The 25,799-nt window shown below is 37.3% G+C and overlaps 1 protein-coding gene across 1 annotated transcript in view; it reads right to left on the reverse strand.

The window, feature by feature from the left end:
- The window catches only part of nr5a2 (nuclear receptor subfamily 5, group A, member 2), a 71,703-nt gene that overhangs the window by 16,469 nt on the left and 29,435 nt on the right, over positions 1-25,799 (reverse strand). The window contains exons 5-6 of the mRNA XM_032572234.1: positions 13,689-13,808; positions 9,538-9,685 (exon numbers count right to left, since the gene is read on the reverse strand). Coding sequence (XP_032428125.1) covers positions 9,538-9,685; positions 13,689-13,808 — 268 coding nt within the window. The remainder of the gene's footprint in view (positions 1-9,537; positions 9,686-13,688; positions 13,809-25,799) is intronic.

The raw sequence follows: 25,799 nt of genomic DNA on the forward strand, positions 1-25,799 counted from the left end.
CACAATCTCTTTGTGTTTTCTTTTAGTATAAATTCAGATTTGTTAGTTGCAGACGATGAAGCTAAGTGCTTGTCTACAAGACGCGTAGACTTAAGTATTCCTCTACAACCATTCTCATTTTTAAAATAGTATGGCAACGAATGTGACTGTAGTTTTACAAACCCATGTACACATTTTTTTAATTTTATTTTATTTTACACAAAATATGATGGCTATTTACACAGAAAAAAGCGACTGGAGGCAGTGTGTCACCGGTTATCTTCCTGTGTAAAACATGAACTGAGAAAAAAAAATCACATATAAAGTCTTTCTGATCAGAGTAGCCTGAGAGAGAAGAAAGTATAAAATTCAACAAAAAAACATCCAATGAAGGAGCTGTAAAATTTTTGCTTTAGTTTGCATTACTTTAATTTCTATGACCTAAAACCCTTTACATGTTCTGCTCTTGGTACATGTACGAACTAAGATTATTTGTGGTGAAAAACTTCCTGCCTCCATTTTCAGTGTAAATAATCATTGGCTTCTGTTTAAATAACCACCCAGTACAAATATGACAACAATTGAAATGTTTGTAAAAAAAAAAAAAAAAAAAGCACTGGTATTAACCTATATGAACTTTTTGAGATTTTTTTTTTTTAAATGCGATCTTAAGAGATGGGGTCATTTCAACCTCATGGATATTTTACTTTGTGCACTGACCCCACTTCAGCGCTTTCTGACCTTGACACTTGCCGTGTTCCTCCTGTGCTAAGACCGCAGGCGGGTTCAAAAAGTCAACTTTGGTCTGGGCTCTTTAAGCTGCTTACAAAGTTAACAAAACAACAGGTCTCATAAAATATATGATTGCATTGCTGACAGTCGATTAAATTGATTAGGAATGGACTACATGATTGTTATTACAAAAATGATACTCATGAGAAACCCCGTCCAACTATACACTTTTTAACAGGGCTCTGATTTATGCACAATTTGTTCTCCAATCCTGTTTTTGTTGACTAATGTGAGCCTGTTTTCCACAGGGCTCCAGAACGCCCAAGCCTGTCCTCCCTATTGCAAACAGACTCCCTCAGTCTTTAATTGGAGAGGAGTTGCAGCGCTGCGAGCACAGTGCTGGGACCCGAGCTGTGGCCACTGAGAATGCAGCAGCATTAGCATTGCAGCGGATGTACCTGTACATAATGATAACCTCAAGCTCTGCCCACTGGGAACATACCCAGTTCGAGCACACACACAAAACCAGAAAAAAAAAAAAAAAAAAACACTAATGCCCATCAGTCCTTACTCCTTTTCCCCCCATCCACCCTTACACACAGCGTCACGTGAAAAAGCAAGTGCATTGAGGCCCCACAGGTGGGCAGTCCAATGATCAGAGGAGGGAGAGGAGGAGAAATCAGTTGCCACCATTCGGCTGAAAAGTGTGTGTGATGAACTTGAGTTCCATTGATTGGGACGGAGAGCACAGAACCAGCAGCTGTTTGTCCCAGAAGGGATGCCATACTGCTGCACAGTAGCCACTCATAAATGTTTTACAGGCCTGAGCCCCTCTAGATCCACCCTTCCTGGGTAACAGTTACAGCACTCAAATCCAGGTTGATGGTTGTGATAGACAAATGTCTGTCTAGTTGTTGTGGCTCAGAAGATTGATAGTTTTTTATGTATTGTACTGAACAGGTCTGTTTCTGCATCAGGAAGCTAAAAATGTCCAAACCTTTTTTAGATTTTATTTTAAAAATTCTAATTCTCCACAACGAACACATTCTCAACTTCACATCTCGGTTCAGAGACAGGGATTCAAGGATGCTCTAATTTGTTTGCCATTCTATACCTTCCTATAATATACCCTTAAGCTCTAAGACCCTCAACTGCCCCCTGAAAAGTCCTCATATGCTATGGATATGATGGATGTTACTACAGAAAACACCTGATGTACCAGACAGACTGCTAAGTACTAAGCAGTGGGAGGTCCTCCATGTTATGCAGCTGGTAATAAAAGTTGAACATTGATTTTCTGTAGCAGCTTGTAACTGTTAATGTTGAGACATCAATAGCCCAAGCAAAGCGCAGGTGCCTTAATAGGAGGCTGAGAATGTGGAGGTCGTGAGCAGAGGCTGACTCTAAATCACAGAATCTATCCTCACCAATCGATAAGACAGTAACTGCAAGTGTCCCTCTGCTTTCCTAATGTTTTATAATAAACTGACAGCCTGTAATAAGACCAAGGGAGAGCGAGAATGTGTAGATAGGAGGAGGGTGGGATGGAGGGGAACATTTTCTCCACAGCCTTAGCGCTTTAAATCACTTGACTTGGGAGTATTGGAGTGGAGCAGAGGAGGAAGGCAAAGGAAGGAGTTAACAGCATTAAAAAAAAAAAAAACTTTTACAAGAGCATTTGTATACTTGTACTCGCTAGTGGTAGAGTTAATGGCAGCATTGATAAAAGTGGGACAGGAGTTTAGGGGATTTGTCCTGTATTGCTTTATCAGAGCTTTTAGTTAAAGTGGACAAAATTCTCCTGCTATCATGCAGTGGTCAAGGCATCATTAAGTGACTGGTTACCAGGATTGCTGCGATTGCAGTACTGAATTTATTTGGGTTTTTTTCTTTTACTTTTAATTTCTTCTTTCTGAGCAAGTACATTATGAAACATACACTTGGTACACTTAGGCATACATTCCCTGATGTAGCAAAGCACCCTTTCTTTCTTTTACAAATGTGAGCCCATGTTGCAAAGTGAAAGGGGTTATCAAATGTCTGAAATGCATATTTCTTTTTGTGTTATACACCTTTTCTGAGGAAAAAAAAAGTTTCTTAGTCATCTTATTAGCTGCTTTTATATAAATGCACCCATCAGCTTTAGAAATAACTTGGCTTGAAATGAGCCATTTGTGAATGTCACTGCATTACGAAGAAGCTTATTTCAAGGACAGTATGGGAATACTTTCAGACAGTTCTAAAGTTATCAGGAAGCCATAAGCAAGATGGCAGAAGCGTCAACCTCAGTACAGAGGTCTAGCTGATCCAATTGCAGGCTATGCCATATTATTTTCATAAGGTGAAAATATACTTGAATAAGGTGAAAAGAAGCAAAGCATGTTGAGAATCTGGTAAATGTTGACATCCATTCGAAGAATTGATAGTAAGAGAGACATTATAAGGTGTGAAGCCGTGATCCTCAAAATGCCTTCCACCACCATAACTCACAGCAACTGCTACTTAATGACAGCCTGCAGTATTGCCACGTAGTATTGGCAAGTTGGAAACCCAAAGCTTTTATAGCTTGATAAAGTCTGAAAGCTTTTTAGAAAGCCTCATTACATAGAATTCCCTACAAAGTGGCAGGATGCACATAAAGATTACTGCTCAGAATGTTAGCTTTTTTTTTAGGTAAATTTGGCAGACAGACCAATAAATTAGATTACTTTCTTTAGGGCAGGCTTCTTCCCTCTTCGTAACAGATGAAAAAAAAAGAAAGAAAGTTACCACACTCACGTCCGATTAACTTGATTTGGCTGCACTAGGATGTGGTTTTACCAGCTTTTATAGATTTTTGCTTGTTTGTTTATTTTAATTGTTGCTACATCTGAAATTATGTCTAGAGTAAACAGATGGAGTGAGAAAGACTTGTATGTGTTGACTGACTCTGAACATAATCTAATAAACAGCTAGAATGGATTTCCGTCATCGCTAATTTTATTTCAACGATGAACACTTGCTGGGCCATAGCAGGCAGACATGTTAATATGACGTAAAGGTAACAATTTGACCTTCCACCATTTCTGGCAGAAATGGTTGGCCAATAAAAAGTAACATAAAATGCATGAAAATAAAATGTATATAGTGTCATTCAGAAGGTAATGAGCACATTTCTATATATTGCAGAGCAAGAAAAATATGAATATGAATAATATGAATTTGTTTAGCTAATGTAAAGAATTAGTCAAATAACTATGTTGCATTTTAGGCATTTAGCCTAAAATGCAAAATCTTACCAAATTACTTCATGTAGTGTTCCTCAGAAGGTTGTATTATTGAACTTTTGGGGTTTGTACAAATCCTAATTGTCCAGGGAAGCACAAGTTTGTAGATTACATTTCCACATTTCCCTCATACTGAAAGCAAAGTTTTAAAAAATACAGCCCCATAATGCATCCTAGATGAAACATCAGTTGCGGATAGACACATTATTTATTCCTGCAACATAAAGCACTCACTGTAAATACAATAAACAATCAAATGTAAATTTTAAAGCAACCTTGAAAACTTATGTGTTTTTATTTTCTCTTTTTGGTAGGGTTACCATTAATTTGTGTATTTGTTTTGCAGCCAGTGCCTTTACTTACACTGAAGGTTAAACTCTGTTGTTTATGTTATTATAGTTGTTTTTTATAGTAAGCATATGGCTTACTGATTCCTACTTTTTACCTCTGAGGGAAGAGGGGAAAAAAATATAAATCCTCTTACAAGTCACAATATTTCATTAGCGTGTTGATGAGGACCAAGGTGGCCATTCCAGCAGAAAGTTTGGCCACAAGAGGGAATAAAAAATATATATTTTATGCTCCCAGATTCTTATTAAGCTGTAAAGGGTTAAAACTTGTTTAAATGCAGCTTGAATTCCACATCATTTGGCTCCTAATTTAGTTTAAAAAAGAAAAAAGTATTGAAAAACCACTCCCTCATGATGTAGCTGATCAATCCTCAGCTACATCGTAAATGATTCAGTTGCTTTCTGGAAATAAATATTTGTAAGACTAATTTGTGCTGTATGTGTAAAATCGTGTGTTTATCTCTATTTGTGTGTATGGAAGTGCATGCCTTCTACAGCCAAGGATCAGGACATTGATTGTGAAGAGCCTCAGTTCTTGCTTTAATTAGGCTGTACCTGCCTGGGAATTACATGCTTTGTGTTTCTCTCTTTCTCACTGTGTGGGGAATCAGCAATTATAAAATAGAAAGGAGGAAAAGAGTGTGTTTTCATCAAGGTTAATTCATCTGTTGTGTTTTTGTTGTCAGCAGATTTGTGTCTGACCTTGCAATGCCAAAAGATCCCTAATTATGTAAATGAGAAATGTGTCATAATGTGAGGTTGGATATGTTTTGAGCTGATTTTAATATAAAACTCATGCAAAAACGGAAGATAGACAGATTAAAGCAACCTAAACCTGTTTGAGACACAGGTTTGTTTCATTTCATTATTTTCTTCTTTCTGCTACCTTTCATTTCATTTTTTTAAATTATTTTATTTTTTTTTCCTTGTATTAAAAATTTTTTTATTTGTATTGAATGAAATGAATAAAGATAATAATAATTTGAAATCTAATTTTAAGTCAAATACTCCTGATTACTATTGGAGGCTTTTTAAGGCTGAGATGGGTGAAGGAGTTGGTTCAAAAGCAGAAAAAAGATTAATTGAAGGTTAAGATGAATGAGAAATAGTGAATGTGGATCTTGTGATAGACCCTTGATCGATAATAGTGTAAAAAGATGGATTTGGACAGAAAGGGCAGAACAATGAGACAAGACAATGCAAAGGGTTGGATGAATGTAGAAGGATGGAGGTCAGGAGGTAGGGGATTGATGAGTGAGCTTCTCTAACCTCAGAGACCAACTAATCACTTGGCAGGAAGCTAATGGAGGTTCACTCTTAAATCATTGTTGTTGTTTTTTTTTTATGAATGGGGTTTATTTCCTGATGATACTCATTTAAAAGAACCACCACACCCTGATATTTTGCTTTTGTCTTTAATGTAAAAGGTTAGAAATTGAGAATTGATATTTTGTCAAATGTGTCAGAAATTGTATCAATTTTGCTATTTTACGTCCAGTGGACAGAAACATATTTCCTCTGAAAAACCTTTCTGACTGAATGGCATTACTAGAGGGCTCGTTAAGTTATGCAGTTAGATGGCATCTTAATCAGAACATCATCTTAAGTGTACAATTGTTCAGGTTTTGGTTATCATTAAGAGAGAAATAGACTTTTTTTGTATGTTTGTGACTTCAAATGTTAAGAAAATTAAGCAAAAATAATTTGACTGAAATTGGCTAATTAATTTTGGTTCGAAAAGAACAAAAAAGTGGTTGATTCTTCATTTATAAATTATTATAGTAATTTAGGCAGTTCTATATGCCCGTGTCATTAGACTGGACCCCCAATTTCTCTATTTAAATAACCCCAAGGAAATGCTCAATTGTTAGAAATTTTAAAAGTCACAACTTCATAAAACCTACAACAGAAATAAAAAGAAATATCAAAGACCAGTGAAAATGTTCACTCTGTTCTCACATTTATTATTCCTGATAAAGAATAACTTTAAGTCTATTTATTCCCAGTAGTGCTCTCTCCACTGGGACAATTTACCACCCCATTCAGCTCTGGCAGGTCCTCTGGCTCTGCTCTTGGCTGACGAGGCCTGGTAGCACCTGTCTGAATCAATTACATGTGACGGGGTCTGACCCACTAAGCTGGGTTAAATGGTCGCTGGCTGAACATGCTCTGACCTCTGTCACAACATCTGCTTAATGAAAATTCACCAGACACACATTTGTGTAGTTTTTTTCTTGGTAAAGGATGATCAATAATTGCTATTTTTCCTCCAATATTTGAAGCAGCAAAAAGTTGTCTTCAAAGCAGAAAAGCAATCATCTTTAATCCACTCTCCTTAATCTGAATTCAAGCTTGTGACCTCTTCTTCACCTCGTGATGTTTTATCATCTGGCATCTTGTCAGTCTCTGTTTAAGGCCTTTGAGAACTTTAAAGGAAATCAAAGACCCATTAACAGCGTCCTGACACTGAAGGAGTTGCAGTGATCCGTCACTGAACTCTGACCTGGGCAGACCTCAAACTCTAAATTGTTTGTTTCTCATTGTCCAAGACATACAGTACAATCATCGCTCTCTCTACTATAAACACTTAGGAGATCAATGATCACAGTGATCATTTCCTCCTTGACAGAGGTTAAGAACCTTCACTCAAGATTTGAAGGAGTGAAAGAGAACAACAAGAGATAGAATAAGTCTAACTCTGAAAACAAACACGCACAGATCATGACAAGTGTCTCTCCTCAGGTGGGTTGACATCTATATCTCTGTCTTTATCGACTTCTTGCTTAACTAAAAGCTCCTCTGCTAGTGGGAAAGTGACTGATTGTTCACACACACAAAGTGAGAGAGAGTAAGGGGGTGGGGGGCTGTCGATAGAGGAGACAGCCAGTGAGAAAAATCAAGGCAGAAGACAAACGGCAGAAATGAAATGTAAAGTAAAAAAGGCACGGGGGAAGGCAGAAAAATACAGAATAAATCACTGTACTTCCAAGATTCACAGGGGAAATGATCAGCTATAACATTCAATATTATACACCCACAATTCAATTAAATGATTTTACAAAACCACTTATCGATGTTATTTGTAGGTAGCCTTTAAGAGTCATGCATTTAGTGCATAACTCTTTAGTGTTTTTAACTAAATATCTGTGTACACTACATTTCATTGTGATGTCACATACTCAAACATCTATGCATGTACTTTTTATGTTATAGTCCACTACAGCTGAACTCAGGCATCAGATCTTCTGATTTTCATCTTGAAAATGTAGCTTGATTCTAGTTGAAAAGATTAAGCTCAAGCTCAAACTTTTCTTCTATTTCAGAATTATTGATATGTTTTTTTATATTGTATTTTCTTGTGTTGCAGGTCCTCGATACCTTGCAACATGAGTTCAGACATGAGTTCTTTTTTTAATATATTTGATTCTATGGGTCTAGAAGTAATCAGACTTGGTGTGGCTGGTCAAAATTAATTCAGCTTTGCTAAAAAGAATATTCTATTATAAAGGTGAGGCAGTAGTTGGGCAGAAAAACATATTCTCACATTTTGAAAAAGTTTAAAATCCAAAATCTAAATTTTCTTAAAGAATAATAAGAAAAATAAAATCTGCATTTTATGAAAAAAGCCACATTGCAATCATATATTTATTAGTTGCATGTGATTGATATTAGAGTGGCAGTCAAGTAGAAACATCTGATCTTTCACTTGTCTTCCAGAAAACCAGTCCTCTCACAGAAAAATTTATGTAAATCTTACATCAGCTGTAAATTATATTATTTACATAAACCTTAATCTCTCATGGTTTAGTTTGCTCACATTGTATCATTTCCTCCATCCCACTAATGTCTCCTCCCCTTATTACACTGATCCCCTCAGCTGGCTCTACATTGCCTATATCAGTCTTCTTTTGCGGGAGGCCTGAGAACAGGCACTGCCGGGGGCAATACACATCCCTCAGGTGGGCCTTTCATTATTGATGATTCCTCTGCCAAATTATTTAGACCCTGTGCCCGAGCAAACACCCAGCCCTACAAAAAAACAAAACAAAAAGAAAAAAAAAAAAAAACATGCTCGCACACAGACATACAGTACATACACTGAAATCCCTCTGCAGGTATCCCTACTCCTTCCCCTTTCTATAAAAATTCAGCTAACAGATGCATTAATTCTGGTTGATTCATATGTATATCTGCTTATTAGTACATTGTTTATTTTATTTTATTTTTTGCAATGATTTGCAATGAAAACATTTTCATAGTTATGCCTGACCTCAGCTGTCAGAGGAGTCAGCAGCTTTGGTATAAGTAAATATATCTACAGTTGCACATATACCCACACATGAACACCCCAACATATTTACCTCCTCTTTGTCCCTTAACTCAATAAGGTACTTAACCTCCTCCAAATCTCTTGTGCTGGTCGTCCTTCTAACCTTAACTCTCTCCCACCTGTCCCAGAATACAGAATACATTGCACATGGATCCTTATATCAATTCCCAGTATCCTCTCTTTTCCTATTCCATTTTCTCCTGTCTCTTTCCTTCTCACACCTCCCTTCAACCTTTCCCCTCTCCAACTTCCTCTTTTTCCTTTCCAAAATTCCAAAGTTTACACTCCTCCCTCTGCCCAAAGAAACACACACACACGCACACCCCGACAAACATGTATGTATAATGATCTGCAAGAAAGGAGAGTGAAAATGGTCCTTTTACCCAGTAGCACCACTGCACATCAAACACGATCATGAAGAGCATTTTGCGTTGTAGTTAGTTGAGTAGTAGTTTCCTCAACATTGCTTGTTTCAGCCTCTATTCCCTTGATACTGTCCATCATGGTTTATGTCTTACCAAACTCAGCTTTTCTCAGGGTAAACTGCTTGAATTGTACAGGAGATGACATGTACCTCTGGTTTTTAAATGTGATTTTTACATTTTATTACCACTGATGGGTGGCACTCCTATAATTTCCATGCCATGACCGTCTTTATATGATTCAATCAATTTCCAAACAGCTGAATTTCTGTTTTCTCCAAGTCAGTGAACAGTGTAGGAGATTTCTTTCAGAGCAACTGACCAGCAGTTTGCATTATCAGGTGGGGGAGAGGCAGGATGCCGTTACTCTATACCCCTGGTCACTCTTTCTATGGCATCTCTTTGAAAAGATTAACTCACCGATCATCACAGCTAAAATACACTTTTCAGAAACTCACCGAGACTGAACAGAACCAAGAACTTGAGGCAAACAAACTCCCTTTGGTCCAGCTGTAGGGAGCGTAGTTTGGCTACCAGCTCTTGAGCATGGCTCAGCAGATTGTTGAGCGTCGCACCCGCCTGTGAAGCAATTACTGCATAATCAACCTGGAAAAAGCAGGAAGGGAGACAGAAAGATGCTAAGACATCTGCAACACAGAAACAACATTCCCATAAAAAATACAATGGCAATAAATTCCAAACATTTATTGATTAAACATGCAGATTTAAAGACTAATGACTTTGCTCAATACCATTTAATGAAGGCAGTGCAATTCCTGTCAGTTTGTTAGAAACTGGAGGCATTTTTTAAAATAAAAACAGTAGGTTTTTTCAAACAAGTATTGTTAGAAAAGCATTAATAGTCAGATGTGGAAATTTTCTAGCTTTGATTGTGAAACATGACAAGAACAATATATATTTGAATTTACATATTACATCAAAGGCATTCACTCAAACGGGCATAAACAAACACTTCTCTTCAGGTGCACTTCAGATCTGCAGGCGCAGCACATTTTTTCTGGGAGGGCAGGTCCTTAGCTGCCACTCACAGTAAGCAGGACCGTATTAAATTTTTATATTTATTGACGATTCATTACCATAATTGACTGTGCAGAGGTTTCCAGGGGAAGGTAGATGTTGGCGTGCGCAGTTCCTAATGCTCAGAGAGGAAGAGAGTCCCTGCGAGCACGCATTTGCAATTAAAACCAGCCTCAGGGTCTGGAGTTTTATTTATTGTGTAAATAAGATGATTCGTATCCTTTCTCGCCACAAATTTTTTTTGGTCTCGCCTGATGAGTCGAAGCAAAGCAAACACTGACAAGAGGAGTTAATCCCCTTTGACTTCTTCATGCTCTCACTTGGCCATACTCTTTGTCCCAACTGCTTTGTCCCTCCCTCTTCCCTTCTTACTATCTACCAGTACATAAAGAGTTATGACTGTGGGGAGCAGACACTGCCTGCCCCCATCCAAGGTGTCAATCAATTTACATAAAATCAACTGTGCATGAAATAAGTTCATTGAAAGATTGGACTGTTGATGGCGGTGCATTGGGTTATTACCTCCTCGCCTTAGTAAGAGGGGTGAGGAAAAAGCTATAATGTCACTATAGCCGACTTAGCACTAACTCTGACTTTGGTGACCTGTGTATCAATCAGGCAATCAATCAATATTTGTTTATTGTGCCTGGTGGGGCGAGGTACACTGTTTAATATTTTAACTCAAAATGCTATTTTTAGGGACTACTGGTTTCGAATAAAAATGTAAAGAAACAAAGGATTTTACTGATGATTTTTTTTTTTTGTATGTGTTTCTTTGGTCATTTGAATTTCTTGTAGCCCAACATAAGAGTGTGTGCCATCAAAATGTCAGGACCTATAATGAAATCAGCTGCCAAGCTTTCGAGGCCTAGCTTAATCATTGCAGTCTTTCTCATCTGATCTTTGTACACATTTATGCAAGTTATACTGCATGTTTGATCCTCCTGACAGGATGAAGAACAAGCACTCATGGCCATATCTTTCTGATGTTGGTGACAAGGCAACACACGGCTGTATAGAATCAGAGAAAATGTGAGAAAAGAAAGGAATTAGCAAGCAGGGAACATGCAGCAAAAGAGCAAGACAGATGCCATTTGACAGCTTGTAACTGTTAATTTGCTGCTACAATTGGTTTCTTTTCAACTGTAGGAGTTGAACTTGTAGAAAAGCAAAGCAAAGAGGCAGCTTGTTTCAAAGCAAAAATGAGAGACACCTGTACCAACAACAGAACAATCTTTATGAAGATATTACATGTGTTATGTGATTTTATGCCTTTTTCACCCACTTAAAAAATTATGCGCACATATCACATATAACGTTCTATGTACTTTATTTATGATATCTAAACTTAAAGATAGCTTTGTGTATTTAATTACTCATAAAGCTTTAATGTGTCCTATTCGTGAACTTATAGCAATTCATCAAAATTATTCATTTTGCTGAATTTATCTCTTGACTTCTACTTAACTGTTGCAACACAATTAAATGTTTTGATCCAAACAATTCGGTGCAGCACTGGATGGTTTTCTGTAAGGATGACCTTGTATCTAGTTCTATCCATCCTCCCATTAACTCTGGATAGCTTCCCTATCTCCACAGATGAAAAGCATTCTCACACCATGATGTTATCACCACCATTTTTCACTTTAGGGATGAAGCGGTCCTTGTGATGTGTACGCTTGGTAGTATAGTAGTTTTGAAGAATGTATTGAACAGGGTACTCTGTGAGATATTCAAACCTTAAAATACTGCTTTATGACCTAGCCTTGATTTAGACTTCTCTACAACTTTATCCCCGGTCTGTGTTGTGTGTTTTATTGTCGTATTGATGCTGTTTATTCACTTATATTCTCTAACTAACCTCTGAGGCCTTCATGTAACCACTGAATTAATTTGCAGACTAAATTACTTACAACATTACAGTGCACTCTATTCACTAATTAGGTGATGTCTGCATGCAATTGGTTTCCTTACTAATTATACATATTTGACACCAGGTAAAAAGATGACTAAACAGACTTTATAGATATTTATTATTTTTTTCCCTCAACAATACTGTCATTACTTTTGTCTTCCGAATCTTAATCCCTAACCTTCCAAGCTGCTGAAAAGTAAAACTATCGAAAAGCAGTGACTTTGACATATCACCTCCCACTAATTCATGTCTCAAAAACCTTCACAGTTGTAGTCCTATAGCATTTCACAAACTAAATATGGCAAACATACTGCTTTGGTCAAAATGAGCCTTCTTTGTGCTGGCGTGTTTGTGTAGCCTTTGCTTGAGGTGATGCCGCTATTGTGGTCTAAACATCCCTGGTATTATCGTTGTGCTGTCACCCCTGGCCAGGCAGAGAATAATAGGAGATAATGAACTGTTTCAGAGCCTCATACACATCCACACACACACTGATGCACAGCCACATGAATACATTTACACACACTCCTCAACACCAGCTGTTCATTAACCACAGTATGCAAACGAAAGCGCTGACCTGCGCCTCCCCAGACTATCAGCCCCTCCTTTCACTTCTCCTCCTCCACAAACCGCCTTGTCCGCTTCGCCTCATCATGTCCTGTCCCATCGCTGCACAACTCTGCTTCTTCTGCCTCTTTTTACTGACATTTCATACCTTCTCCAAATGTTCTCCATTTGATATTTTCTTTATTTTCCTGTCCCACAACCCTTCTTTAATTTTGTCACTTTTCTCTCATTTTCATCTCACCTTTCTTTAGGAAACAGCTCACTTGTCTTGGATCTATAGTTTAATCTCAAACTAGTGCCACAAACAATATCTCGCCCTTATATTTGTGCTACTTCTTTACCAGAGGTGAGCAGGTCTACACCAGTTCTGAAAAACAACATGACCTTGTCTTCATTCAGAACAGCGGAATCAAGCATGTGCATTTAGAGCACATGCACTTTCCCAAAATTTATGCCAGCATCTGTTGTTGTAAAGGATTGTGATGGAAGGCGGTGTTTTTGGAGAACAAGAAAATCTATAATTTATAACGTCTCATCTTATTCAGAGGCATATTCACAATGGGTTTTTTTTCATAGTTTTGCTTGGGTATATTTTTTTCCTATTTTGAGTTTGACTTTTTTGAACTAGATTAGGGGGAAAGCAGAATACTAAGGGGAGATTCCTTTGGGTTTATGTATTTGTAGAGTTTTTATTTATTTACTTATATTGTTTATTCATACATTTCCTTTTTTCAGTGTGTGTATAAATTCAAATTAGCAGAGGGAACCAATGCAGACTATATTCCTCAAATATAGCAGGAAAACAAAATAAGTAATTGCTTTTCCATATATTTCCTTACATTTTCCACAGCTGGAATCTTAATACAATGAGTAAAATTGATTGATCCAAGAAGATTAGACATTAATTGGGATTTAATTAGATTAAATTGAAGTTCTAGCTTTTTTGGGGAGGCAAAATCAACAAACATTACAGAAATACATGCTCAGAGGTGATTCCAAGCTTCATATGATATTTTTTCTGGATTTTAAGGGAAAACTGAACAGTGTAGGTCATTAGAAGTCGCCAAATGAGGAAATTGACTAACTTACCTGCTGGCCTGTGACCAACAGGATTGAGCCCTCCTTTGCATGTACCACTTGACGGAAAACATGGTCGAGGATGAGGAGTTCACTCCAGCAGTTCTGCAGCAGCTTCATCTGGTCATCCACCTGGTTAAAGATACCCAAAACAAAAAAAAAATCATCAAGTCGTCTGTTTGTATTTCCTGTCCCATACAGCTGAAACAACAGTCTGTGTTTGTGTAACCTAACCTCATATCCACTGTAAGAAATCTGTCATCCGAGACGAATGTATGTCTGTCACTGTCCCTTGTTACTGGGTGGCATGGGTTTTTGTCTTTGCAGATGTTTATGCAGACAGATTTTTCAACAGAGTACACGATGAAGTTGTGTGTGCACGTATAGCCTATAAAACATAGCGGAAAGACCTGGACACACTGTTGAACTGCGAGAGTTTTACATTATATATATATATATAATGTAAAACTCATGCAGTTCATTATATATATATATATAATGTAAAACTTGCGCAGTTCAACAGTATATATATATATATATATATATATATATATATATATATATATATATATATATATATATATATATATGTGTGTGTGTGTGTATGTGGGGGGGGGGTGTACAATAATCAATTTCAAAATAATCATTAGCTGCAACCCTAATGTATGCATAGACACACTTAAAACAAAACTGTGTCAGGCTTGGGAACCAGCTTGAAAGTATCACAAGACCTTGTATGCAGGGTGAGCTTACACACAGGTCAATTGGTATTGATCAGGTGTGTGTTTTTGTCACAACCCTACACAAAGCGCAAAAGTCCCCTGTACTCATTCAGAAGCTTTTCTCATGTGAACCTTTCCAGAGTGAGTTAAGTGCTTTGCTACGTGCTTCAATTGACAATGTTAAGGGTTTTTTTCTGTTTGCCCATTGCCAGACATTTCTGAGTGATTCTAACAATGATAATGATTAAGAGGAGAGTTTCTTCCCAAATACCAGCCACAGGCTCCCAGTAATCTGCCAGATGAACTTGGGAAGCTAACACAGATGAATCTGTAATTTGGGAACCAAAACAACCTCCTCCATTGTAACAGAGAGTCTCTTCCCATGCTCAGCAGTGTTAATCATTACAGCAAAAAAGTGGACACAGGGGGGAAAAAGGGGCCCATTTAGAGGACAGGAATGAGGAAAATACATGAGGTTAATTCTTTCTCCCCTCCCCCACCCTATCAGCAAACATTTTGCTCTTTGTCTCTTTGTGGCGTTTATTGGGAATATCGTGGGCTGTGGTGGAGAGATGTGAACTACTGCTTTGACTGTGTGAGAACAGTATTTGACAGTCTTTGCCCATGTCAGCCTCTTGTAGAGTTAAGAATGTGGATCAATGTTGGAACTTTGTGACACAGGCAGCTGCAGTGTAGAGACACCTGTGAGGAATGTGTTTTGAAGCCGCTAAGAAAGTGCAATGGAATGACCTTAATCATTTATTTGATGTCTGCAGTTACAGGCCTGCTAAAAATGTGCAACACTTCAATATTTATTTTGACATGGGCAGGTCTGAACTCTGTCTCTTGTTAACTGGAACTGTTTTGACTACTGATTTAGGGCAAGTGTTTAAGAATGCCTATTTAGCTTTTAGGAAGACAAAGCATTACAGACTACACATACAGCTACAGAATGAGAAAACCTTAACTGATATATTCTAAAAGCACCAATTATGTACTGACTCTGATTCAGAAAAATCTTTAGTTTAACATTGTATGATATATGCATTTGTCAGGAGATTATTTTATGAATGAAGTTCATCATAATTCACAAAGTTCCATCTAATTTTTCACTGAAAAAAAAAAAGAAATGCACCTTACAAAAGTTCTCATGGTCCTCGAGCATTTTCACAGTTTGTCATATTTTGGTATGGTGCCACAACTATTGTTGAGCACCAAAATTTTATGGCGACTAAGAAGTAGCCAGGAGACCCATCATAACTTTGGGGAAGATGGAGATAATAGCTTGTCATGATCTTCGCAAACCTGTCCTTGAGAAGGAAGAAACTGTAAAATGTCTCATGAAGGGAAATTAAAATTGCACAGCATTTCAACATGTATTAAAATACAATGGTGGCAGCATCATGATGTGGGCATGCTTTTCTTCAGCAGTGACACAGAAGCAGTCCAAAGTAAATTGGGGGATGGACAGAGCGAATCCCAGTAAAATACACAGACGTTTGAGGACGTAACATGACAAAATATGAAAACGTATTCAAGGAGAATAAAAGAAATCCCTGCATAATAATGCATAATAAAATATATGATCATACTATAGTTAGTGCTCCAAAACAGACTTATGTTTTTCTTTAATATATTTTCCTTGATATTGTATTCAGTAGGCTGACAGCTCAGGTAGGTTATTTATACGTGTTGTATCTACACAGTAATGTAATTTACAGAAAAAGTCTAGTAAAATAATAGAAAACCACCAGTCTCAGATGTCTTACATCTTTCATTCCTCATTTATCAGTTCAACAAAATAAAAATAAAAAGAATTAAAAAATCAGAGCAATGCTGCTGTGACCTTTTCCAACATTTCTGACAGTATAGTGGACTCCTCTTGTGACTTGCCCACCTATACATCTATTTTCTGTGGGTTTGCGCCATCTGAGTCATGAACTCAAGACCAAAGGAAAATTCAAATGCCTTCATTAAAACCATCAGAGGGCATAGAAAGCAGTCGAAGACCAAGTGCTCCTCATCGTCTCTCCATGTAAAGATGCTGGAAGCAAGGCATGACATGTATCTGTGGATGGACTGGTAAACATAAAGCCTGAGTTCTTCAAAGAAATCAGCCACGTGTCATTGGGCATGGCAAGTGCCGGGGTCCTCTTCAAAGGACTGTCCTCTCTGTGCCTGCCTGGAAGCTCCTCTCTGACAAGAGGTCCGGGTCATCAAAGGGTGGCAACTCAGAGGAGATGACGATGGGTGACAGCAGCCTAGATGAGGGCAGCGTACACCCGCTTGGTGAAAGGGGGGATATGGTGACAGACAGACAAGTGTAAGGGCGTACCAGTGGTTGGAGTTGAGCTCGCTGACCTTTTAAGTACCAGCATCACAAGCTGTTTCCCTGACAAGCTCTTCCTTTGCTCTGTCATATGGCGCTTGTTCTTACGAGATAGGCTGCATGGCTCACTCGATAATATCAATGAGGTGACATGGAATTGATGACTGTTTTGCCTCGTTCTCATAGAGAGAAAATGGTTGATAATTATCAGATGATGTTGATGATTACCAGTAGCTGATTAAATCCACAGACTGTTATGACATTGGAAAGTGCAAACAAGAAGTTTGCTCCAACAACACAAAAGCAATAAAACTGATAATTCATGTATAACGCTTATCACACAGTCATGGACATTTTAGATAACGTCTCTTGTTACTGTTCCAGCTCTTTAAAGCAATGAGGACATAAAAAAAGAGAAAATCCTCCTAAATTTGATAATCAATGATGCTTGAAACTATATAATTATTCTAAGGAAAATATATTTGTAGGAATTAAATACTGTTGATTAAAGGATGCCAGATGCTAAATTAATGCTACATTAGATAAAACAAAGGACCCTGGTTTTAAGAATAGGGGCCTCAAAACAACCAGATTTTCAGAATATTTGAATGATGCTGACTGTTCCTATGTGCTATTACAACAGACGCAGGCAATTTGCAGCTTTGCATTTTGCATAATAGTTTTGGTTGGCACTTGAATTTTCTTGTATGAAAACAAGCTGTCTGTAACAGAAAATCCACTTATACATGCTTTGAGGAAATAGCAAATGGATTTCAGGAGACGTCAGAAAGATTGAAATGCAAAGTTAGCCAAGCCTTCAATCTCTGACTTAAATCAGGAGTTTTTCAAGGGGTTCTCAAATCCAGGCCACTAGAACCTGTGTCTCGCTACTTTCAGATGTGTTCCTGGTCCAACGGACCTGGATCAAGTCACCTCTGCAATATGCAGTCAGGTTCTGCAGAGTCCTGCTAATGACCTAATTAACTGACTTAGGTGTGTTGAAGAAGAAATGCATAAAAGTTGAAGGACAACAGGCCTCAAGGCCTGAACTTGCGACTCTTTTGTTCAACGTGTTTTGCATAATAATAGAATCACAGTTTGTTAAAGTGGTGGTCACCGATTGCTCTGAGTAAATCTTGGCCTTATGATTAATACTTGAATGAGTGACTTATTTGAAAAAAGAAAAATTTTATTTATTTTTTTTTTCACTTGGATCTCAGATTGCCAACTAGGCGTGATTGTGTGTCCGAAACCCTGACCAGTGGAGAAGTACTGCTGTACTGTAGAGAGAGAGAGACTGCTATTTAGTTCCTCTGTAATTTTAAAATGTGAGCTCAAAAAAAAAAAAATAAATATATATATATATATATATATATATATATATATATATATATATATATATATATATATATATATATATATATTAACTGATTAAAACACAATTAATTGATAAATAATTAACGACTGTTCACAGCACTAAGCTGAGAAAATATTTTAAAAACGGATTAATTGAATTAAAGCAAAATCACAACTGGCTAAAATTAAATGAGCATATCGAAGCTTTCAGTCACAAATTTAATCGTGCATCTCTCACTCCAGTTGTAAGGAAAATAAAAATTTAAGGTTTTGCTTAGTGATGATACAATGGAAAAAATATGTTTTTTTTGTGCATTAAAATGAATGCACATCTGAATTTCTATTCTAATCATAAAATAAATTCCAGAAATGATTTCACTCGAAGAGTAAAAAAAGCAAGAATATTTTTGTCCTTGGATATAGCAAAGCCCATCATGGATTTAGCTACTAAAGTTTATGCACTTAACATTCACTTCAGAAATTGCTTCAAACTGGTCTCAAAATCCACATTTAAGGTTGCTTTTCAAGGTGTGATCTATTTATTATTTAAACACCCATTTTTAGTGTACTTAAAAAAGGGAGAGGGAAAGTAAAATTCCAAGCAGGAACTTCTACTGCGGCAGCCAGCGATGAAAAATACATATCCTCCAAGAAACCAATTTAACACCTTTATGATTGTTCAGGCGAGTGGGATCAATGCCCGGATCAATCGCTTAGCCCATAGCTTTTGTTCAAAACCACCTGCTGAGATTAATGGGATTTTACCAGAGAGAGAGAGGGAGAGGGAAAAGAAGAAGGAGAGCCGAGTTGAGAGGGGGAATGGAACTGCCAGACTGGGAATGAGAGAATGAGAAAAGACTTGGGGGGGAAGGGGAGTGAGAAAATAAAACATAGTGATTAAGAGCACATATTCTCTCATATCTACGCAAATGTAAATTAATTGGAAATGAAGTATTCAGATGATTCAGTTACAAAAAGAAAAAGTAATGTTTATTCATACCCCCCTGCTATGAGTACATCAATTATGATGGTGTGTTGACTCAAAGCAGGCCAATGTACCAGAATCCCCCCTTTCTTATGGTGGGGTCTTGGTCTGGTGCCACAAGCATTGTTAAGCTTCATACAGTATGTTGGTCTTTAACGAGACTACACAGCTGGATCTGATTTTAATAAGTAGTTCCATTTTTGATGTAGCCTAATGAACAGATTAATGGAATCTCCTTCTGCGGAGCCTTAATGAATGGAGAAAATCACTTATTTTTTTTACACGAGAGGATGGGGGGAGAAGGGGACACACATCAACACAGACTGTGAGTTTAAACGACTCAAACATAAACAATAGCTGGGCTTCTGTCTTCCCTGTCTCTGCTGGACGGGAATCAATGCCATCTCTGAGTACTACAGGTGAGATTTGAAGCTCACATCAATGCATGCTCGTCTGTAGCTGCCATCCTTTGGTGCAGTCCCTATCTTGGCATCTGTTCGCCTTGAGCCAAACAGGCAATGTATTCACCTGGGAACAGGGATTAATTTACCTAGAACAGCGCCTGTTCTTCTCAGTGCTGCAAACGCTTAATTATGCTGAGGCTGACAGCATACTGTAGCTCGTTTTTAGTTAAGTTAATTAATTTAATAAATGAGTTTCAGTGTGTGTGTGTGTGCAACAATAACAATTTTGGTGGTTTCTGGTCATTTAGCTGGCCAAAGTAAAGAATTTTCCAATCATTTTCCAATAGTAAATAGTTCAATAAAGAATTTTGCATCTAATAAGAACTAAAATAGGAATTTCTATAAAGATAAAAATAAAACAAAGTAAGGGGAAAATAAAAAGAAATGATGGCCAGTCTTTGGCATGTTTCCAGAAGAATTTTGACAATTTATTTTTTAGTAATGAGCCCAAAGTTTTTGAGTTTCCTCTTTAAAATTACTTTCAAGGGGAAGAAGCATGCTGGTAAAATTCAATGGTTACTGTAGTTGTAGATCTGCCAAATGTTTTAATAATCCTGGGATTAACTGAATCTATCAAAACAACAAAATGACAAGTCTCCAGGGAAATCTAACAGTATACCTTGCTATTGACAGCTAATCCTACTTTTTGCCTTCTGTGCTGTTTTAAACATTGCTCAAATAATTTGGTCTATTTTGACATAATAGCACCACGAAAATGGTGCAGATTTGTCAATTGAACATCTACAGTATAATGCAAGTTTTCTGTTGTACCACATCCCAAAGGTTCTATTTTGGGTTAAGATATGGGGCATCTGAAAGTTACCGGAGTACAGTGAACTCACTGACATGTTTAAGAAAGCAGTTTGAGATCATTTGAGCTTTGCAACATGGTGCATTCTCCTACAGATAGGGGCCATGATAAGATCGGTACACTGTGATCATGAGAGGATGGATATAGTTAATAGCAATACTCACACTGGCTATGGCATTTAAACAAACCTCTATGGGGACTAAACCAAGCTACTACACAATCAACACCATGTTGAAATAATTTAAGATAACTTCTGCTTTGAAGTTGATAAAGGAATTGGAACCAAGACTCATCTGACCATGCAATTTATTATGATCTAATTTTTATAAAGTTACGCTAATTGTAGATTCAGTTTCTGTTCTTAACTGACAGCAGTGGCATCTTTTGTGGTCTAAACCAAAGAGCAAAATGTACTACATTGCTGCCAGGCAATTGGTTTAATTGGTAATTGTGTTAATTAGCAATTGAAATATACCTAATAAACTGGCCAGTGAGTACATGGGAGACAGTAGCTGAGGACTGGAGGAGAGGTGTCCATGTTGCTTCTCTATTTGCAGTGCAAAGTTTGATGAGAGTAAAGCACATAACTCTCTCCCCTGACAGCAAAAGCAGCTCTCACGTCTCGTGGCACAAAGTGCGCTTGGGCCTCAACTTTGTAGCTGGCAGCAGAGATAAGAATGCTGGGAAAATCAGCAGGTGACAGGTTGTACTGCTGGTTGAGCAGGTGGGGGCTGTGCACTGAAGAGAGGAATCATAATACTGCTGATAATACCCAAACTAGGTTCAGTAAGGCTGAATTTGTCAGGTCAATGATAAAGAGGAGGAATAAAGCAAGACAAACAGTTCTTTATCACTAATTGATGTAGTTGTCTTCTGTTTTGTCTGATCCTTTAGAAGAAATTGAAGCTGAACTCTTCAGAACACCTAGTCTGCGAATCAACACATTGCCTTTATAGGCTCACTTGAACTTTACATGTTTTAAAGATTTCAACCAAGCCTATCATGACTGCTGTTTAGATTATGTTTGTCCAAATTACATTTTAGTTTATTTAGAGGTATACCCTTCTTTATAGTTTAGCTTTGAGTAGGGCTCTGACTGTGCGCATTTCATTGCTTGAATTCTTATCAGCAGCTGTTTGTTGGCTGTGTGTATCTCTAATCCAGCAGATCAGGTAGTGCAGAATGCCTGTGGGTTTATCTCCAACTGGGCACAGAAATTCTAGAATGTTATTAGGTTTCTTAGCAGCCATTGAGATGCTATGTGTGACCACAGAACATATCATAAAAGCTGCAGATGTAGTTAAACAGTTGCAAATTAAAATCTGTTGTTAAACTGTGGAAAAGTTGTTAGCAACCAATCTAGCTACATATTGAAATAAATGATTTTAAGACACTTCTTGTCACATTTATAAAGTAAATTTGTATCTTCTGATGTGTTTGAAGGAAAGCTGTAAGCTGTACAATGTGCTGCATCAGAATGTTATATTTGCCATGTTTCTTTTGTTTCGGTCACCTTTATTTGGTCCTGTAGGAGCCACTTCAAGCATTTGACATGGCAAGGTAAGTGAATCACCAGGACAAACAGAGTCTGTGTAGCATGGGAAGAGTGTAAGTCATGTAATCTTTATCTTAGATCACTGCTGCAGTGGCACATGTGGCATCTGTGATGTTTCTAGGTTGGGATCTTGTCAGAAATGTCTAAATTCTACAGCCTATGGCAACTTAACTTCGCTGGAAATCAAACAGCATCAGTTATGTAGAAAAGAAATGCTAAACCATCTTTTACTCAGTCACATATTTTTATACAGTGTCCTCATAGATACTGCTGGCCATTTGTGTACTCTAAGCATAAATGTTTTGTCAAATTTCAAGTGGGACTAAAAGGAGGAAACAAATGAAGTAGAATGAATTAAATGTAACAAAGCGGAGTGTAATGGTTAATTATAATACATTTTTTACAAGCCTAATTTTTTTGGTGCCCCCCCCAGCCACTTGGTGCCCTACATACTGTGCATAATATGCATGGGGGGAGCAAAAAAAGTAGTATGCTACTAAATGAAACAGGCAAATACATAATAGAGTGATTTGGGGACGTAGAAGGAATAAAACTCATGTGCAACAGAGATTTTTTTGAAAGTAGAGCTGAAAGTAATCTAACACCATTTTGCACTTTGTGATAATTTAATTATAGCCTAATCATTTATGACATTATATCAGTATAAAAGGATCAAACCAGGTCTTTTACTTTTTTCACATGATTTATATATCTATTAAGACATTACAATACCAAAACTGCTACAATGTTATAGCACTGGAAAAAAAACAGAGGTATTTTTGCATCAATAACAAAAATGCAAAAAACTCTAGTTTTTTGTATTTTTGAATCACTTTCTTAGAGTATTTTCTCACATCTTTTGTTATATGGTAGATTCTGGTAAAAGCTAGATGTACAAATTGTACAAGTCTCTTCAATTTGTCTGGAATATCATATATGTTATAGAACATCAATACCATATGACTACTCAAAATCAAAACACATGCACCTATTGTTTTAATTATGTTAAGTTCAACTTAACTGAAGCATGATCAATTTCGTAATCAAAATGTGAACGTCTCTCAAAATATGAATATGCTAGTGGAAACCACGTTCCCAATGGTCTTTTAGAATTGGCAGTTGATACTTTAATTTCATGTACTGTAGGTCTATATGTTCGCAGAAATAGACAGAGATCATCTAAATCTGCTGTACTAAAAAGACTCCAGGAAGACTAAAATAATTTTGTCAAAAAAGCTTCCTTTTTTTATATAGATGGTTATGTTGGGGTAATACCATTGCATTTGGCATCAGATTTTGAAAAAGTGTGTTTGTTCAACAGTATGAAGCATAAACTCCCTTTATGTTGCAGTGGGAGCACAAACAGTTTCATATCGGTGAATGAGTGGTTCATTGTAAGAGCACGCGTCACAACAAACCTCTGTGCATTTCAACGTGTGTGCACACGCCCAGGTCTGATCGATACTGCCCAGGCACTGGGATTGATCAGTTCCCACGGTGACCACATTAAGAGACTCTACAAGGTGACCTTTGACCCTGAGAACACGCCATATTCGATTCGTCATGCTCTCTTCCTCTCTCCAGCATCACATAATCTATCTACCTATCCTGGTATTCTTTGTTTATTCCCAGTCTTGGTGAGTGGAAAAACAAAAATCCAGCCAGGGATTGTAATTGCCTTCCTCCTCTACCTGCCTTAAAATGTTTTTGCTTTGTTTTTTTTCCCTGTTAGCTTTGTTGAGTTGAACGGATAACCGGACATTTGACTTAACAAGTCCGGCTTGTTCTTGGAGTTCTTCTCTCACAAAAAAGGCCATTGAAGGCAGGAAGCACAGTCCCTGCAGCAAACAGGAGAAATATACGTATGTGCTTCATAAAAATGTAAATGGGAAACTTATAGCAAAAAAGTAACTAGAAATGACAAAAAATAGACTTATAATAGCCTAGGAGAAATGTGACATTACATTCATGTGGAAAAAAAACAAAACACCTCAAAGGGCTTGAGTATTGCAGAGGGGAAGAACATCTTGTTTTCTCAAGGTCGCTGATGATAGCAACAAGCCCTCGTCTGAGTCTGATATCAGAACAGGGATTTGACGATGAATCAAGCATACCCAAACTTTCATATTCTGTTTTTTCCAGGTACATAAGCATATGAAAGATAGAAAAATCAATACTGCAAGAGAATAGACTGATGAGAAGGCAGTCTAGAATTTCAATGAGTTATTTTTTAAGGATGCAATGCTTATTGTAGTGTGTTACAAATGCAGTGCTTGAGAAATAAGATAGGAAAGGTGACACATAGTGATGGTATCCTGTACATCTTTATTAATATGGTCCATAAATGCTTAAAATTAAAATATATATATATATCACTACAAATCAGTTTAAAGTGGATATGAATGATCAGCTCTGTTCTTTGATGAGACACATATTGACGGTAGAGGTGGTAGAGGACAACAGTCCTCATATCCACATCTGAGGGCTTTGAGGATCTTTGAGATTTTATACATTGACTTCATTCCCTGAGCACTTTAGCTTGTTTTGCATTGAAATATTTGTTCACTTCTTTAGATTTGCTGCACCACTCAAATCAGTTTTCATTTTTCTTATGTTTTTCTTGGTTAGTGCGAGACCATTGTCTAACCAAGCCACTCAATTTTTCATTACGTTCTGACCTGGTTTTGTTTGGTTAATATAGTCAAAGAACATAATTTTTTACATGCAAAAAGTAGCCTCTTGCTATCTTTATTTAATATAAGTTCATTTTGATTAGTTGGTTGATTAGTTAAGGATGAAGCAAAAGGATAATCCATAGACCAAACATAGCTGATTTCAAAAATTTCAAAGATATCACGGTAATGTTTTTACCAGCAGCAAAGTTATCTGCTGCAGCAACTATATTTTAATACAAAGTCACTCAAAACATTTTGAACAACCCCTTGAAATTGCTTGTCCTCCAAATTTGCACCATTGTCTGTACATATGTTTTAGAATAGCAGAGTCTGTTTTCTTTGTTTTATGATTTCATGTTAGTTTTTTTTATTTCAGCAACACGGTGTTGCTAACTTTGACAATATGCAATTCACTCTGATACTCTAAAGTCAAAAGTAGGTTATGAGAAAGGTATGTATATGTACTGCTGCTTTATTACTTCAGAATGTTAATCCATGAGTACATGGCTTAGAGGTAACAACAGTTTTTTGAACAGTATTGTTTCCATGATACCTTAGACACACACACACACACACACCCCAGCCCACCCCTGCGCACACACATGCACATGTACAATCTTAGGGCTTAGAGCTAGAGAGCTATCAACTAATTATCAAAAACACAGAGAGGCCCTAATCAATTATTCACATGAACATTAGACCGCTAATACACATGCAGCCGAGGGAATGGCATCTCCCAAAAGTAACCCTTCCTCTTTCACATTCACACACACTTAGATGCAATCACGTCAGTCCCGGCAAACTTACACAGACATCCAAGTACAAATCCATGGCAAAATCCCATGCCTACACACATTTCTTTCCAGACATACTTGTCTGTTCCTTTCTCATTTCTCCAGATTGTCCTCCATCACACACGGAAAAAAGCATGCCATCCAAATCCAAAGGGAGCACAGTGCCAGTCTAGGAGACTCTAAAATAGATGTCCTGATGATTGAACTCCTAATGATCCATCAGAATCCTTTACCTCCCTTGCAGATTCTCCAAATCAAAACAAACACGTCCAAAGGTTAATGCTACAGGTGATCTCAATGCTTAATCATGAGATTGCTGGATTTATGCATTGTAGAATAACTGGAGCTAATGCTTAATTTGATACATTCATTAATATGAGGGGGAAAAAATTATGTATCTGTATGCTTACTAAAAGTGGAATTTGCATAATC

Source organism: Xiphophorus hellerii, chromosome 9 (assembly GCF_003331165.1).
Source record: "Xiphophorus hellerii strain 12219 chromosome 9, Xiphophorus_hellerii-4.1, whole genome shotgun sequence".
Classification (NCBI taxonomy): Eukaryota; Metazoa; Chordata; class Actinopteri; order Cyprinodontiformes; family Poeciliidae; genus Xiphophorus; species Xiphophorus hellerii.